At 49.3% G+C, this 17,300-nt stretch overlaps 2 protein-coding genes across 6 annotated transcripts in view; one reads left to right on the top strand and one right to left on the bottom strand.

The window, feature by feature from the left end:
* Positions 1-513: 513 nt before the first annotated feature.
* Positions 514-14,926, bottom strand: EAF1 (ELL associated factor 1). The gene is given in 8 exon segments (XM_052645883.1): positions 514-3,741; positions 6,212-6,436; positions 8,035-8,231; positions 9,920-10,056; positions 11,999-12,093; positions 14,157-14,310; positions 14,312-14,574; positions 14,752-14,926. Coding segments are annotated over 8 exon segments (1,293 nt in total). The 3' UTR covers positions 514-3,694.
* Positions 14,544-17,300, top strand: part of METTL6 (methyltransferase 6, methylcytidine) — a 64,750-nt gene continuing 61,993 nt past the window's right edge. For all 5 annotated transcript variants that reach the window (XR_008200185.1, XR_008200186.1, XR_008200182.1 and 2 more), the window contains exons 1-2: positions 14,544-15,805; positions 16,535-16,669. Coding sequence is in view for 1 of the 5 variants with exons in the window: in XM_052649694.1 (XP_052505654.1) it covers positions 15,581-15,805; positions 16,535-16,669 (360 nt within the window). In the remaining 4 variants the exon portion in view is untranslated. The remainder of the gene's footprint in view (positions 15,806-16,534; positions 16,670-17,300) is intronic.

Genomic DNA, 17,300 nt, shown 5'->3' with positions numbered 1-17,300 from the left:
GGGCGCGGAGGCTCGCCAAGTCTACTTACTTGCCCTGGCTGTTAAGACCCGCGCGAAAGGGAGCCTAAGGCGAGGCACCCTTAGATATTCAAAGCGAGCGCCGGTGGCCCAATGTAGATGGTGCAAATTCCTTGTCTGGAATTTTATTGGTCTTCCGCGTAACAAGTTATTCAGCCCTCTTTCTCCACTTAATTTTCCTACTACACTATTTCTTCCTAATCTAATCTTATATTAATAAATAAATAAGTTTTTTCCTCGCCGACTCCATCCACCCTTCGAATTCCCTGGATCCACCGGGGCTGGACCCTGGCAGAACCCTACATTTTTCAGACTCCTAGATCAATTTCTAGTAAAAAAAGAAAACTCGAGAAATGTATATTGCTGACCTTCATTTTTTACTTAAATATAGTGATTTTTTTTAAAAAGAGTAAACCAAAAAAAAAAACCTTTACAGCAAATATTTTGCATAAATATAAACATGCATGTCTACTTCATAATTAAGCAAAATAAAACTTTCAGGCACAAGATTTTAATAATCATTAAAGAACGAGACAATGAATTCAAGACAGAAATAACAGGAGCAACAAAGACATTTCATGACATTTCAATTGGTCTTGTCGTCCAACCTACTGGTTAAGGCCTGAGTTTTACGGATCCTACCTTCCTCACCAAATGGAAACATACACTGTGGCTGTACCTAGTGCATATCCACATGAGACACAATTATCCTTTCAGATAGTGTAATAAATACATCACATGCACACCCCCCCACACACCCTACTTAACCAGCCTCTCAAATACGGAAGTAATAAGGATCTTGGAATTTTCAAGTTTTCCCACCACTGAAACACATACACATTAAAACTACACTTTAAAAATATGATTCTGCTACAGAAATAAAAGAGTTGATGAGTGGCATCCTGACACAGTTCTAGTCTGTTTCCCCGAATCACACCCGTACGCCGGCTCGCTTGCCATGGCTCCTCAGATGCTTCGGACTTAAGTCTTCACACTTCACTGCACCCAGTGACAGATGGTACACAGAACAAAGGAAAGGCCGTTTTAACGCTTCAGTCGGACAGTCTCCAGCTGTCCCCGGAGGCCGGGAGTGTCCCCGCGGTTCTGTGCCCTCTTCCCACCAGGCTGTGAGCCTCTCCAGTCTGCTCCCGCGAGCTCCAGGGAAGAGAGAGGAGAACCACAGGGCCCGCCTGGGGCCTGCGCCAACCAGCACTTGAGCAAGGGGAAGGTCCGTGTGGGCTGGTGGCACCCACAGAGCCCCGTGAGCGGGGCCAGGGCAGGTGGCTGACAAGGCACAGAGGCAGGAAGAACAGGTCCAGCTTGGCTGGCAGGAGGGCACTCGTGAGGGGGAGTCTGTGAGGCTGGAGGCTTCATTTCCAAAAAGAAAGGATTCCTTACTCTGCGGGGCAAAGCTGGAGGGCGTGCAGAGGCAACCGGCAGAGACTTGTGTGGAGAACAGAACCGGGGCTGGGCCAGCTGCTGTGACAGGCCTGCAGGGCTGGCACGCGGGGATGGGGCGGGGGCTGCATGCAGAGCCCACCCCCCTGGCAGGCCACCGGCAGGCACTGCCGACACACCAGCAGACCCCAGACAGGCCCAGACCCCAGGCTGGCCACGCGTATCAAGCCCCTGAGGGGAGGAAAAGAGGGAAAGAGACTTAAATAGATCTATCTTTAGTCCAAGTTCCTGGTGCCTGTCCCAGCCTGAGCAAGTGAAGAGCGGTGAAACAATTCCCACATCCAGAAACAATTCATGTCTCCTAACCATCACCTGCGGGCTTCCCTGGCAGCTCAAACAGGAAGGCATGCCCCTGCAGTGCAGGAGACCTGCCTTAAGGCATCCCCCTGCAGTGAAGGAGACCTGGCTTGAATTCCTCACTCAGGAAGATCCCCTGGAGAAGGAAATGGCAACCCACTCCAGTGTTCTTGCTGGAGAATCCTATGGACAGAGGAGCCTGGCGGGTCCTGGTCCATGGGGTCGCAAAGAGTTGGACACGAGTGAGTGACTAACACACAACCACGACCTTCAGCTTCCCTGAGCTGTCATTATCAAGAAATTAAAAACAACCAATTCATTGTAAGTAAGTTCCTACCTGCCATGAACTCCACAAAGCCGCATGACGGGCGGAGGACCCAGCACAGGCGCTGGCGTGAGCCCTTAGCGCAGCTGGCGGCTGCCCGGCCCCCGCTCCAGCTTACTGGGGCCACCGTGCAGGGGACACAGGTGACTTCGTGAGGCTCAACTCAAAGCCCCTGCCACCAATCACCTAGCTTCTTCCTGGGTCCAGACTGCTTCCCTCCACTAGCCAAGGAGGGAGAGGTCACCAGCGGGAGAAAGGTCTTCACGTTCTCAATACGGCTGAATCAAAGCCAACAGACATTTCTCAGGACGTAATCATTCAAGTGACAGAAGTGGGCGACTCCACACTAACGCACTGACTGTGGGAAGACTTATCACACACCCACTGCGTACGGAATGCTTCCTAGTGACCGGTTCCCCCCCATAACGGATTCATCTGGAAATGGCATACCGCAGAAGGCAATCCCGCGACCTTCTTCTGGTTGTGTATAAAAAACGAGCCAGCTTGGGACTCAAGCACAAACAGCGGTGCAAAAGCAAGAACTGGGGAGCCCTGCCAACACCTGCGCGTTGCACACTGCATGCCTCCCACCCAGACCGCAGTCTGGAGAGCAGCTGCCGGCCCATCTGCCCAGAGGCCTCCTCACCTCAGCCCTCCCGTTCGTCCCCGCTGGCAGCCTCCGAAAGAAGCCCTCGTTACGGACCCATGCGGAGCTGAAAGCCCCAGTTTAAGCGAGGCGTGGGCATCAGCACCATGGCTGCTGGCTCCCTCTGCTCCCCACCCCACTCACGAGGGACTGGTGTATTCAGGGACTGCGTGGATCTAAACTGGAGAGAAGGAGCCCACACTTCTATCTTTGGGAATCCAGGAAAAGCTCTGATGCACAACACAGCTCTTACACAGGCCCACGGACAAGACTCTCTGGTTCCAGTAAGAGATTTAGGGGCAGCAGTGGGAAGGCCTGGCCTGGGGCAAGACACTGGCCCCCCGCCAGCCACGCATGTCCCTTCCTCATCTGCAGGCATGGGGCTGAGCCACGACTCCAGGCCCCCCACGGACGCTCTCATACCCCTTCCTGAAGTCCGTTTCCACACAGGCCTGCCAGGCTGGGTCAGGCAGAACCTCCTCACCCCCGCAGGTCCATAGCTGGAAGTGGCTGGAACATGCATCTGTGCTGGGGTTTGAGGCTGCCCTCTCCCCCTACCCCTCCTTTCACTGGGGCAAACCATTTGGCCACGTTGGTGGCTGCTAAGGTTTGACACTGAAGCACTGGCCAGAAGTGGCCTTTGAGGAACCTAGACCAGGGCACGTTCGTCTGGTTTCCATTAACAGTGTTAACCAAATAGAGATACAATTCTGTTAGTTCTGCTATAGATCTACTTAAAACTTTGAAACGTTGAGATTGTTCAAAAATTACGTGAGAAAATCACCCATCACCACTAAGTTAAAGACATGCACATCTGAGTGCTTCAGAGCCTCCAATTCCTCCTGGAGTCACGATCCCCACATTTTCCTCTCAGCGTGGACTGCACGCTAAAGCAGCCTGTTCTTGCGGCAGAGCTGTGCACCAAAAAGTTGATTTCAAAAGATCCGGCTCTAGTCATCACTGTCACTGCCAGACTCACTCAACTGCAAGTCATTTCCTATAAAGAGAAAACAGAATCAGACCAAAAGGACACAAGTTTAAAAACAACGCCCCCATGGTTCTTTGGTGCCTGTCTGGGCTCTCACGCTCCAGTAACACCAGGCTGGTTCAGTTTAACTATGGAGGAAAACTGATTTGGCTCGGCCACAAAACTGGTACCGTCAACGTTTTAAAAGAATTGCTATTTTTGCATCTGCAAAGGACAGCAATACTGCGCACTGAGGCAGAGCGGGGAAGGACTGGCTACACAGTTTTTACATGTCTCAATAAACAGTAAAAACAAGTCATAAATTGACTACTTAGTGGAATTGTTCATATCAGGTTTCTTCATAAGAGTGAAAATAATAATGCCCAGTTGGGTTTCCTGGTCAGGCAGCTAAATTCTGTTCATGCCAATAACCTGCTAACACAGCATACACAGACCCCCCAGCCCCTCTGGCCGGAACAGTCACGTTACTTTACACCTCAGATCTGAACTGCTGAGCTCTGTAAAACCTTACATTTTGCTCAGCGTGCAACATCTAGGTTTAGGAGTGAAGAATGTAAAGATTTTCCACCTGAAAGAATAAGAGGACTCACAGGACGCCAGCTGATACCACTTAGAATAGAACAAAAGTGAACTTCTACATTTCTGGGATCACTGATCTCTGGGCCACCTCCGCTCAGGGTGTTCTCAGGACCCCAGGGTCCCCGAGGCCCTTTCAGAACACCCCCAAGCTCCTCCCTTTTCTAACTATAAACCTTTGTGACGCCAGATCTTCTTCATCGACTTCAACCCACACAACTGATGGCAAGGCTGAATGCAGAAGCAGATGTAAGACTCCCTACGTTGTCAAAGAGATTTGCAAAATTTTAAAGCAATGTTACTCTTCACACTGAGTATTTTATTTAGAAAACTTTTCATAAAAGTGTTATTTTTATTATCATATGGCTGATTGTCATTTTTTCAGATGAATTACTGAGTATTTTAAGCATGTCTCAGTTTTAATTTCTAATGTGGTAAAACACGGACACAAGCTACTAAAAACTCCTTGGAGTCCTCAATAATTTTTATGACATAAAGAGGTCTGAGACCAATAAAGGTGACCCCTACTGTTCCAGACGTGGGAAGGAGGGCACAGCACAAGCGAGTAATTCCAATCAGAAAAGCCAAGCACCATCGCTTACGAAGAAGGTGACGTGCATGTGAACAGCTCAGCATAACGGAGCTGAAGACTCAGTTCTGAGATTTCTTATTTGACGCAGGTTCAAACTGATCGATTTGTTTTTTGGAGGAAAAAATATAATGCATGTTACCATTTAGGAAAATAATACCATCATCACTCTATATGGTTTCACATTAGGGTTTAGGAGATTTGTGCTATTTACTGTGACTTTAGGGTCTGTAAGTTGGTTCTGGTTGACGATCCTGGTTTAGGTAACTTCCGTACTTTATTGTATATGTGGTATGTAAAGATTAAGGTCTTGCCATTGGAAAAGCTACAAGCCGGGAGAGCTAATAAAGAGCCGTAAAGAGCTAAAAAGGAGCTTAAGGCACTTAAACATGCACTGGGTGAGTAACATGCACTGAGCCATTTTCGGCTCTTACTTTCTGGGAGGAAACGAAGGTTAGCGCTGACTCGGTAAAACCAAGAGCTGAGTTACAGTCACAGGAGCTGTGGTCATTCTCCAGTATGAATACCAGAGGTCCAGTGTAAAACTTAGTTCCCTGAGCCAACGGGGAAGAGCGCCAAGTATACCCGAAATCCAGAAGCTCAGCCTGTATCGTGAGATGGCAGAAGACAGCCTTCGCTGGCGTCACAACAGTGCTGAACCCACTCAGGTAGGGCAGTAGGGCCCGGCACACACGGGAGTGTGTGTGTGTGTTGGAGGAGGCGGGGAGTGCTCTCGCCCCCAGCGGACAGAGGCCTACAAGGCCGGCCCCACACAAGGGGGCTGTTAGACGGCTACAGTGTGGAGCTGAGAGGGACTCTGCCTACCCCACAGGAGCAGGGTTATGTATGACACATCCCGAAGTCAGCCCAGGACACCCAGCTCCAGGGACTCTGGTGAGAGGACAGCGCACAGACCGGCATCTCCCCGCGTCCAAGATGAAGACGGCTGTTCTTGTTCCCCTCTGCCACCAGCTATGCTGAAGGTCACAGACACTACAGTGTCCCTTTCTTCCCTTCTGCCCAAGGTTGGCTGGTTCCAAACTCACATATCAGCACTTCCCGGAATCCACAAAACTTAATTTGTGCCAATACAGAAAAGCGAAGAGAAGAAACAGATTTTTAGTTTTGTGCTTCCTGTGTTTACTGCTTGGGGACTTTACTTGCTCCTTTCTGCTTCAAACTGTCTTTGCAGGACCCTTTCTTATGCTGTAAATATCTTCAGGTTTATAGACTCCAGCGTAAGACAGACAGAAGCCACCGCTCCGGCCGGCCCTCCCAGCTCCGCCCCGGCTGGAAGCAGGAAGGCACACTTACTGAGGGTGCTCATGAGCTGCGTGCTTCCTGGCGGCCGCGCGGCTCCGGTCCCGTTGGCCACGGCCGGCCGGCCGCCGTAGGGCTGCGGGGGCGACGCGGGGCCGCTGCCCTCGCCGCCGCTGCTGGAGCTGTCGTCGTCACTCCCCGACGAGCTCTCCGAGTCCGAGGAGCTGCTCCCGCTGCTGCTGCTCATCTGCTCAATGATGTCCACCTCGGCCCTCAGTTCTGGAACAGATGACAGGGCAGGGTCAGCGTGTCGAGCTTTCCGTACACAGGGCACGGGCAAAACCCAGAGCAACCAGGGATACCTGAAGATGAGCTCCTGCCTCTCGAGCCCTTAAAAACAAACAAAATGACCAAAACCCACAAACAAAAACCCCTAACATGTCTCCGGAGAGACAATGGAAACATTTAATTCACCCAAAGCACCCCAAACGCACACTGGTTCAAGATAATGATTCTTTTAAGAAATGGAGCTAAGTCTGTTTGGCCTCATCTGCCTAAAAAAGAAAGACGGTGACTAACAGGATTAAACACCAAACAGGAGAAGAGCAATATTCTGCTCAGGGGCTGAGCAAAATCTGACCAGGAACTGGAAGGTCTGAGCACTTGCTTTGGATCCACCTCTAACCAGCTGGCAGACCCAGGGGGAAGGCAATGAATTTTCCAGGACGCTCTGGAAAAAGGAAGGGCCAGAGCAGACAGCCTCTGGGGTCCTTTCCAGCTTGCACGTCCCACAAGGTTCTTAAGAGGGGCCAAGGCTGCTCAAGAACGTCTTTTTCTTCCTCCTCTGTCCTCTTTACACATCTGATGGACAGCCATGCCTTCAGGTGCTGCGTTTGTATCAAACGTAAAGCAGGGAAAGAACACGTTCTACCCGACCACCTCAGTGTCCGTGAATGTATTAAGGACCCACCACAGAACACATCGGGGAAGATGCCAGATTCCCCTGTCCAAACACACCACGAGACCTTAAATGACTATGGTTCCTTTAAGCGTAACTGGCAACAACCAACCACTCATGGCCCAATTCCTATTCAGCTAAAGTGAAAACTTCCACAGACAGCATTCCAATGTCCAGGAGGAAAAACAAAATCCAGAGGCTTAACAACTGTGCCCCACACACAGAGTGATCTCATTTGCAAAGAGACAGTATTTCCACAAGGTGGAAAAGGCAAATTTCCCAAGGGCAACTTTTTATCTTTCCCTGTTTACCGCTCTTATGGGTTTAATTTTATTTCATAAAACTTCAAAAATATGAAATACAACACTTATCTTCATAACTTCCTAAGAGCCTGGACAACTAAAACCATCCACTGTGTTGGGGAGAAAACCACAGTGAGCTCTGTCTCAGGCTTGCACTGGAGAGAGCCTGACCAGACAGCTAAGTCCTTCGAGGCCACTGGTCCTCATGGAGCTTTCCTACTTCACACTTTTTGTCACTACCAAGCACTGGCTGAGGAATTTAGCCTAGACACTGTATTAACATTGGCCTGCTTGGTTTTCATCCCCAGCACCTGGAAATTCTCTTCTTCCAAAGCCTTAAGGTGTGCCATATGGACCTTCAGATGGTAGACAGGCTTGTTTAAACCCCGGGCCTCTAAGCAGACTGCTGCAAAGACAGCCACAGCCCAAGTCTCTGAACTCCCCCTTATCAAACGAGGTGAGTGGTAACCCCGCACACCCATCACGTCTGGAAAGGTGACCCCTGCATAAACTGCTACAGTGGCAGAGAACGCCCATGCCACCAGCCCTGCGACCTCCGTAGAAACATCAGTGCCCTCCTCCAAGTTGCTACCGGGGCTCCAGAAACCGCCCTCTACCTCTTTTGATGTCATCTAGCTGAGGTTCAGGTGAGGGGTTATCTTTTAAGGGAGAGGTTTTAGGTCCAGCTGGAGGCTTGGTTGGCGCTCTGAACGGCACAGGTGGAGGCGGAGGCGGCGGTGGCAGCTGGGACGGCTGTGGGGGTCGAGGGGGCTGCTGCTCCATTCGGGCTTGGATTTTACTGCTCCCCTCAGCTCTGAAATGAGAAACGGCCTGTGAATTGGAGGGGCAGAAACAGTGGTTCTCAGATCTGCCCCAGTTACCAAGGACCTGGAAGCAGCTGCAGAACCGCAGGCTCCAGAAGACTGCGCCTGTAATGCCGCCACGCCAACGACGCATTCTGCTGCGCCCGTTCTGCACTGCGCACCGGAGACACATGGGCACGAGACTCGCTGCCCTCACGCTCACGCTCTTTACCGAGCAGCAGCTAAGGCACTGAGGTAGGGTATACTGTGTTTATGAGAACCCGTCTGAGTAACAGAAAATGTAACTACTCAACTTCTGCACACTATAAAGTTATAACCACAGGCAAATGAGTTATTAAAGATAACTAGCTCTGGAAATACGGGCCTGTTTGCAGTTTTCTCCCCATTATCTAGTTACCACTTGCTCATTTTCTCACAGGCCAGCTCTTGCTGGCACACAGGCAGAGCATTCCACCTCAGACCTAGGAAGTACCATTCATCCATAATTTCTTTTGTAAATGCACTAGCTCAGCATTTTTCAAGCTTTGCTGCTGCTGCTGCTGCTGCTGCTAAGTCGCTTCAGTCGTGTCCGACTCTGTGCGACCCCACTTTGGGGAATCTCTATTAAAGTGCAGACTCTGACTTAATAGGTCCTGAAATCTCGTATTTTTAACAAACACTTAAGTGGTAAAACACGGCTGGTTCCCAGATGACACTGAGTAGTAACAGAAACCCCCACAACCATCAGGCTTCCGGCAGGCTAACCGCAGCCCCTGGCTGGAGGAGGTAACCTACCAACACACACTGAGCAGCAGGAGGGGGCTCCGCGGCGTCCGCCCGGCAGAGCTCCCCGTGGCCCCAAGCTCAGGCAGGCATCAGCGCACCGACCCCATCTCTTCATCTGTAAGCGTGTGTGCGGAAGGTAACACCACCTTTCCAAAAGTTACTTGTAAAAGTTAGACAATGCGTGTGAAACATCTACCACAGTGCCCGGCCTGTGATTAGACCTCAGTAAATGGCGGGTACCTTTTCTTTTTGTGGAATGAGCAAAGAAAACCAGCTTGAGGAGGCATACACAGAAAAACATCAGACCGTAACCCTCTCTTTAAAAGTTACTCTAGTACAGTAATTACTGTATCACTAATAGAACCACTAGGTTACTTCTACTTAGAGAATAAAATCTGACTTTAAAATAAAATCTAATTGGCCTCATATGACACATGTAATGCCTGTCAAGTTAAAAATTAAAAGAGAGCTCACTATTCAAAGAAATTAGGGACAGCTTTGATATTATAATAATCTCAAACGCATCGTATGAAAACTTAATGTTGTCACTCTAAAAAAGAATATATATTACTCAATTACTCTTTCATAATTTTAAGTCTGTAAACTTCAATCTCATCCCTTTGGTGGAACTGCATCAACAACCATGAGATTAATACAACTGGCTCAATCATAAAGCATACCCCTCTCCCCAGTGACTTCTACGTTTCAGGTCTTAAAAACATTATTTATTTTCATTGCCTTTGAGGAAAAGACATTTTCCGACTTGTCTGAGAAGACACAGGTGGGAGTTGCTGAGCCTGCCAACAGGACACTAAGTTCCCAGACGGGCACACTCTCATAAAATAAAATAACTGAACAGACAAGGCAAGTCTGCAGATACAGCACAGCAGGCTCGATCTGCTCTCTCACATACCGCGTCTTCTTGACCTGGATGCTGCTGCTGAGCTTTTCCAGCACATACTCTCCAGTGTCGTGATTGATGATCAGCACACAGTCCTTCTGGTAAGGCCGCTTGTTCCCCTTGAACACAGTCATCGGTGGTGTGGATCCCTTTTCCGCCACAAAAGAACAATTCGGACAATCAAACCACATACCCCAGTTATGAATATCAAGACTGAACTTAGAGCTGGCTTTATCTCAGCAAATCTCTTACCAGAACTACCCAAACAGGAAGAGAAAGGGGGCTTCCTTGGTGGTCCAGTGGCTAAGACTCTGTGCTTGCAATGCAGGGGGCCTGGGTTCAGTTCCTGGTCAAGGAACTAGATCCCACATGCTACAACTAAGACTCAGCACAGTCAAGTAAATAAAACAAATTTTTTAAAGAAATAGAATAAGCTGATTTGCATTTTATTTTTGCTTGGGAAGCCAGGAGTTAAAGAGGAAATAATATAGCAAGAATCTATAACCGTGCAACCAGCTCTAAGTAATCAAGAAATAAATATAAAATTTTTAAGTTACTGTACATTTTCCAGAGATTTGGGAAATGTTACAAATAATAGTAAAGTGTGAACTGAGAAACACAAATGATGTGTTCCTATCTGACACTGAGTAGAGCTCTCACTATGAGCAGTAGAGCGATCTCTGCATTTCCTTGTAATTGGAGAGTTAGGGCTTCCCCTTCATGCTTGGAGAGTTCGGGCTTCCCCTTCATGCTAAGTAACTACACACCTTCTCCAAGCTCACCGTTCTGGCTGGTTCAAGTACCTCAAGCCACTAACCTGCCTAAGGCCTTCCATGACTGCCCAGTGCGTAAGGCCCAAGCAGAAACCCTTCAAACCAGCCACCTGGCCCCTCCACTGCACCTGGCTTCTCTTACCCCGAGCTCTGCAGGTTCCAGAGAAGAAGGCACCAGTCCTCTCTCAGAACCGCAAGTTCTATCTTGCAGGGATTTAACAAGGACTCTGTCCGCAACATCCCAACCCCTCCCTCCCTCTCAATTAGTCAACCTTCAAATCTGCTCAAAGATCACTTCCTCACGCAAGTCTCCCTAGGCTTTCTAAAGTAAGTGCTACGTTTTCCTACAGTTATTTAAACTCCCTAAGGACGAGAAACACGCTTGTTTTCTTCAAGACTATATTCTCAGTACCTCGTAATGAGCCAGCACCACTGTGGGCAGATGTTAGTATTTGCCGAATGTATCGTTTAATCCCCTGGATGGAATCAGAAATTGGTTGGCTCCTTGACTCCTGGTTCATACAGTAAAAATTAAGAGCTGGAAGGGACCCTAGGGATCATTTATCTAACCTCTTTATTTTACATTTGGGAGACTAAGGTCCAAAGGGAGATGATGTAACCTGCCAAAGGCAACAACTAATGAGAGCTGTTTGAACTGGCAGACAGTTTTTTGTCAGCACAACACTTCCCAAGGCTCTCTGTCCAGAGCCTTTTCATTCTCTCACTGGTTACCAAGAACTTAACATGTTCCAGGACAGGCCTGGGACATGCATGTGTTCATTAAGACTATTCTGTCTGATCCTTGCAATCAGAGTGGTGCCTTGGTAAGACTTCAGCAGTGTCTCTCTGCGAGGGTTCTCCACTCAGCTTTTAACCTGTGGCTCCAAACCTAGGTCCTGCCTGAAACCACCAGCCTGCACATCACCCCCTGCCAGATTCATGAACCATGCTGATCCCGCCCCTGCCTCTCCAAGCCCCTAAGCTGTTGCTGTTTTATACCCATAGAGCACTTGGGCCTCTTTCTCTGCAGCTGTTGGGAGAGGCTACATATGTCTAAAGGAGGAGCCAGGTTCCACCTTGCCTTCTTAGGAACAAATGGGGAAAGGGAGTTTGGGAAAAACGACAAAGAATTTTTTTTACTCAGGAGCCTGGGAAGCATGAATTCCATCCCATCTGACCCCCATAGTTCCTTTTCTCATGTTGGCACTTCAGAAATCTAGAAGTTTTTAAAAAGGAGGAAATCAAATTGCAATAACAGTATGAGGATTCACTGTGATTCCACATTAAACAACAACAACAACGATGTAATAAAACCTACAGGGATATGTGGCAGCGTAATTGTGACTTCATCTCCTTTGCCGACCTGAAGCTCTCCTTCACAGGAAGTGTCTATAGACGCCGGCTTAAAGTCATCTAAAGGGAAAGGAAAAAAAGCATTTATCCACCAGGTTACTTGTATTAAGTGCTTGCACGGCATTCGCATGTAAGAATGGAAAATTTTTATAACTCACATAAAAGAAAATACAAACCACTTAGAATTTCTTAAAATGTTATCTCACTGTGGAAAATTTCTCATATACAACAGCAAAGAGAATAATATAATGAGTCCTGCATACCATCACCCAGCTTCATTACCAGTTCTGGGGCAATATAGTTTCATCTATACCTCCATATACTTTCCCTCTTATCCCCACTGGATAATTCCGAAGGAAAAGGGCTAGAATTTATGTAACTTTTCATTAAGCAGATACTCCCTTCCCCTAAGTGACAGATGAAAATTCATGCCTTATTACCTACAATGAGGTGTTTTATTAGGGTTATTATAAGGATGAAAAGCAACAGAGTATGTTTTTAAAACCCTGTGATTGTAAAACACAATATGAAACATGAAAGGTCACAGCATTTTTTTTTTCTTCATTAGCACTGAATTTCAATTAAAATCGATAGTTTAGATGAAGAACAGGACTAGGATAGTGTTTACAATCAACTTCTGAAAAAAACACATTTACATAAAGGAAATAAAAGAGCTGTCAAAGTTAGGATTTGCCACACTCAAGTTCCACAGCTTTAACAAGAATATTCCTACAGATATCTGGAGCAGAAGGTTGCACTGTATTTCCAAAGGTTAATCTTGCCCATGTTTCTGAATTGCAGTTAAGGCACAGCGTGAACAGCCATCTTACTGCCTTTTAACACAAACCTGCCTCAGACTGCAGGCCAGGTACTTCTGTCAAGTGTCTTATTTAAACTGCACAATGCCCTTCATTCTGCTACAACATCAACTTAGTAAACTGCTCAGGAAATGATGCTGCTCTTCTCAGATTCCCCAAACCCAGCCCCTCAGAGGGCTGATCTGCTGTCAGCAGGAAGCAGAGTAATGGCCTGGCAAGTGACCACAGGAAGACAGAAGTTCACCATCTACTATGCCCGTTTCAAGGTGTTGAGTCACATCTAAGAACTCCTCCGACAAAAACAAGCCTTAACCAGTACTGGGGCTACCGGGACGCGAAACCAGGAGTCTGTGAATCATAGTGGGATGCTCTGGCGGCCAATTCTTCACCCAGGATACACAGTGGAAAGGCCCTCCCTCAACAGAGTCTGTAATCATGGAGAAAAAAAGAGGTCCAGCATAATGACTATCTGCACATTCCTTATGCCTGCTGGCTTTTGCTTCCAAACATAGATCAAGCTCTAACTTATTCCTGGCTCTCCAATCCTAATTTTACTTTCCACCCACAAGGGACTGGGTCTTGAGAAAAAGTGAGGGGTAGTCTGGTGACCTCAAAAAGACATCAAAGCGCGAGACAAGCTGGCACAGATATATGGAGGAAAAGAAGGCGGACGGGGCGCAGAGCTGCGGGTTCTGGGGCTGCAGCCGGGCGTCGCGGAGGCCAGAACCCAAGGGGGCAAGGAGAGAAAAGGAAAGAAGGCCGGAAGGGAATGGAACGGGAGGGAGTGGAGGCCAACGCCGAGGAAAACGAGAAGAGCTCCTGAAGCGTGGAGATGCCCAGCGGGGATCGGGGTGTGGGTCGAGGGGGAGGGGGAGGCTGGAATACAAAGAAGCTGGAAACTGATGTGGGGTCGCAGCCCTTCGGTAATAAGAGGGGAAGGTGGAGGATGCCAACCCCGAGGAAACGAGAAGAGCTCCTGAAGCGCGGGGATCTGGGTGTGCGGGGGGCGGTGGGGGTGAAGAGAGGCTGGAATACAAGGAAGCTGGAAACTGATGTGGGGTCGCAGCCCTTCGGTAGTAACAGGGGGACGTGGAGGTTCGGGGCGCAAGAGGGTCCAATGACCTTCGGGAGAAGCATTTGGTAGCGCAAGGCGGAGAAATCCTGGGAGCTGAGGGAAGCGTCTGGTCTGAGAAGAGGGAGCTGGGGAAAAACCAAAGGAAAAACCCGAGGTCCCCCGAGGGAGGGGACGCCGGCAAGGCCCCCTGGCCTTCTCCGGGGCAGAGGGCGACCGGGGGGCGGACTCACAGCGGATGGTGTGGAAGGAGGCCCGCGGCCGCTTCTCGAAGCTCTCCCCGAGCCGCAGGCAGTGCTCCTCGCGGTCCAGCAGCGGGTTGGCCGTCCCGTTCATGGCCCCGCACGGGCCTCGCGCCCGCCCGGGCGCCCTCCCGGCGCGGCCCCGGGCCCGAGCCGCCGGCGCCGGCGTCCGGGGGCGCCGCGCTCCCGGGACAGCGCTCGCGGGCGCGCGGGCAGCCGGGCCGGCGCCCACCCGCGCAGGCCGGAAACGAGCGCGGGCCTGCGCGTCGGGGCGGGGCACGACTGCGAGGAGACGCGCCGGCGGAACTTCCGGCGCCGAGGAGGGGCGCCCGCGCCCGCAGCGGAAGTGGGGGGGCGGCGCCGGGGCCGAAGGTCCTGGCCGCCCGGGGAGTCCGGGTTCGAGGTCTCTCTGCGGCGCGGGCGTGGGTGTTGGCCCGACGAAGCGTTTTGGTTTGTTTTTGTTGTTTTTTTTCCCGCGGTGGCTCCCAAGTTCTGCTTCTGAGGCTGCGCCCGGCTGGGGGCTCAGCGCGCCCGGCCCCACCCTTCAGGGGAACCTAGGAACTGCTGACTGGGGCGCCCGGCGCGCGGTGGACCAGGCTCACGCGGGTCGCCGCCGCCCCTCGCGGCTGGGCGGCCCGGCTCATCCGCAGGGTCCTGGCGGCCCCACTCTCCGCGTCCCTGAGCCTCTTTTTCGTCCCTTTCGCGCGCCCACGGCGGCGCGAGGGCCTCAGTTCCCGAAAGGGACTCCCCCTGGGGTTCATGAGACAGACTCAGGCCACCCGGGCGTAGTAGCTCCGTTTTCCCCGAAAAACGCCGTCTCTCGCGTCCTTGGCGACGGTGACCGACCGCCTCCGGCTTGGACAGCCGTCGTGGTTGTTTTTAAAGACACCCCCGTTTCACGGACACCGAACCCTGAGGAACCGTAAGCTTTCTCAGTCAGTTCCTGAGAGTGACTTTTTTCCCTGACTAAAGCGGCTTACTGACTGTTGGGGTTGGAATTAAGCCTTTCTGTGCGTGAGAGCCCTGGCCACTGGATGTCAGCCCCCTGCAGGCGGGGGTCTGTGTCTTGCTCTTTGTGACCTCTTCTGTCCTGGGGTAGGGCTTTGTGTAGGGTCAGCATCTAGTAAATGTTTGCGGAATTGAAATGTTAAGTGAAAGAACTAATCAAGAACCGCTAACTGAGCATCTTAAAAAAAAAAAACCTGTTCTAGAACCCCCCACCGGAATGTCTTTTTTTTTTTTTTTCTTTCCTGCGAAGTATCCGATGCTGCTTCAGGCTTGAACCCAGCCTGAGGGACCACATCTGAGAGGACCCTGCCTGTGTCTGTGGTATCCGCTTGAAGTCCTCAGGTTGTTGAGGAATGGGCCATCTCCAGCAGTGTTAAATGTTCAACATATGACCATCCACGTAGGAGATGGCTGCTTTGCAAAGGAGAGGGCTGCAGACAAGGATTCTCAGCTCTGAAGAAGAGGAGAAACTGAAGAGAGACCAAGCTTTAGTGTCTGATTTTAAACAGCAGAAACTGGAAAAAGAGGCTCAGAAGAACTGGGACCTTTTTTACAAAAGAAACAGCACTAATTTCTTCAAAGATAGACACTGGACCACCAGAGAGTTTGAGGAGCTCAGATCATGTAGAGAGGTAAACTAATACTGCACCTTGTTCGAGCGATTCTCCATTTAAAATGTGTAGAAGAGGGGTGTTTTATTGCATTCCCAGGGCGAGTGTGAGGTAGAAAATTTATGAAACCTGTCAAAGGCTTCATGAATTTTTGTAGCTTAGATATACACTGTCTCAAATACTGTTTTAGCAGTTGCTGAGTTGTACAATACAGAGGAGAGAGGACTTGAGTGGGCATTTTCTGTTTCTTTAAAGCGAATCTGAAAGATGTAAATATTGAGTTCATACTGAATGATTTCAGTGACAGGTTCATAATGATAATGGTGATGAAATGCTTCACCACACCCCTTTACATGAACTTAACAGTAGTGTTCTGTAATTTAAACCTTAAAGTAACATGTTGAAGCTTAGCGTTAGTGTCTTTCCCACTTGCTGATGAAACTGAGGGACAAAGCTGTATAAGTGACTTGTTCAGGGACGGAACGCAGGGTGAGGGGAAGAGTTCAGATTTGCGTGCAGGCAGTTTAACCTCAGAGCCTGTTGTGTTAGCCGTTACGCGGTTGTTTGCTCCACACCAGATGACCCAGTGTTGGACCACAGACGAGGCATCGGTTGCTTAGGGTTATCCGTTCCCTGGTTAATTGTCGACTCCATGGGGGCAGAGACCCTGTTTCATGTTCTGGACCTTTTAGTTTGCTTCTTCATTAGGTGGGATGTTGTGTACTGTAACTTTGGGTTCTCTTTCCTCAGGTTGAAGATCAGAAATTGACTATTCTTGAAGCTGGCTGTGGGGTTGGGAACTGTTTATTCCCACTTTTAGAAGAAGATCCAGATATCTTTGCCTATGCCTGTGATTTTTCTCCAAGAGCTGTGGAATACGTCAAGGTTGGTGCACCATCCGTGTGTTGTTACGTTTCTGTTTTCCTAGACTTGTTGGACCTGACTTCTACACCCGTTTTCCCAGTTCCGGTCCTCTTCCTGAAGGACCGGCTGTGATCACTGTAAATGTGGTTTTCCTGTGTATGTGCATGTATAATACATAGAGAAACAGAGCATTATTTAGAAAAGTAGAAAGAAATACCAGACAATGTCCATAAACTTGTGTCCAGATTTAATGATTGGCAGCATTTTGCTGCTTTTGCTTCATAAACTTTTATAGTGTTATTTATAGTTGTATTTAGTTAAGGACTGCAGCTTACACTTTATTATGTACCTTAAATCTTCTTAGCCTAAAACATTCCTGCCCTTCCCTTTGACTTTTTCCCCAGTGACATCGAGTTTTGGGAGAGCAAGCAATTTTATGTAACGAGGTCGCACGTTCCAGTATGGCTGATTATTTCTGTCTATCATTGTTTAACTTGTTGCTTTATGCCTTGTGTTTTCTGTAAACCAGAAGTTAAATCAGGTAAAATATTTTGAGCAGAAATACTTCAGCGGGTGATGATGTAGCTTCCATACTGCACCCTGTCAGGAGGCAGTGATCTGATCTCACTGTAGGTGATGCTAGTTGGGCACT

This window comes from Budorcas taxicolor, chromosome 1 (assembly GCF_023091745.1).
Source record: "Budorcas taxicolor isolate Tak-1 chromosome 1, Takin1.1, whole genome shotgun sequence".
NCBI lineage: Eukaryota > Metazoa > Chordata > Mammalia > Artiodactyla > Bovidae > Budorcas > Budorcas taxicolor.
This window is presented reverse-complemented; position numbering and strand designations above follow the sequence as displayed.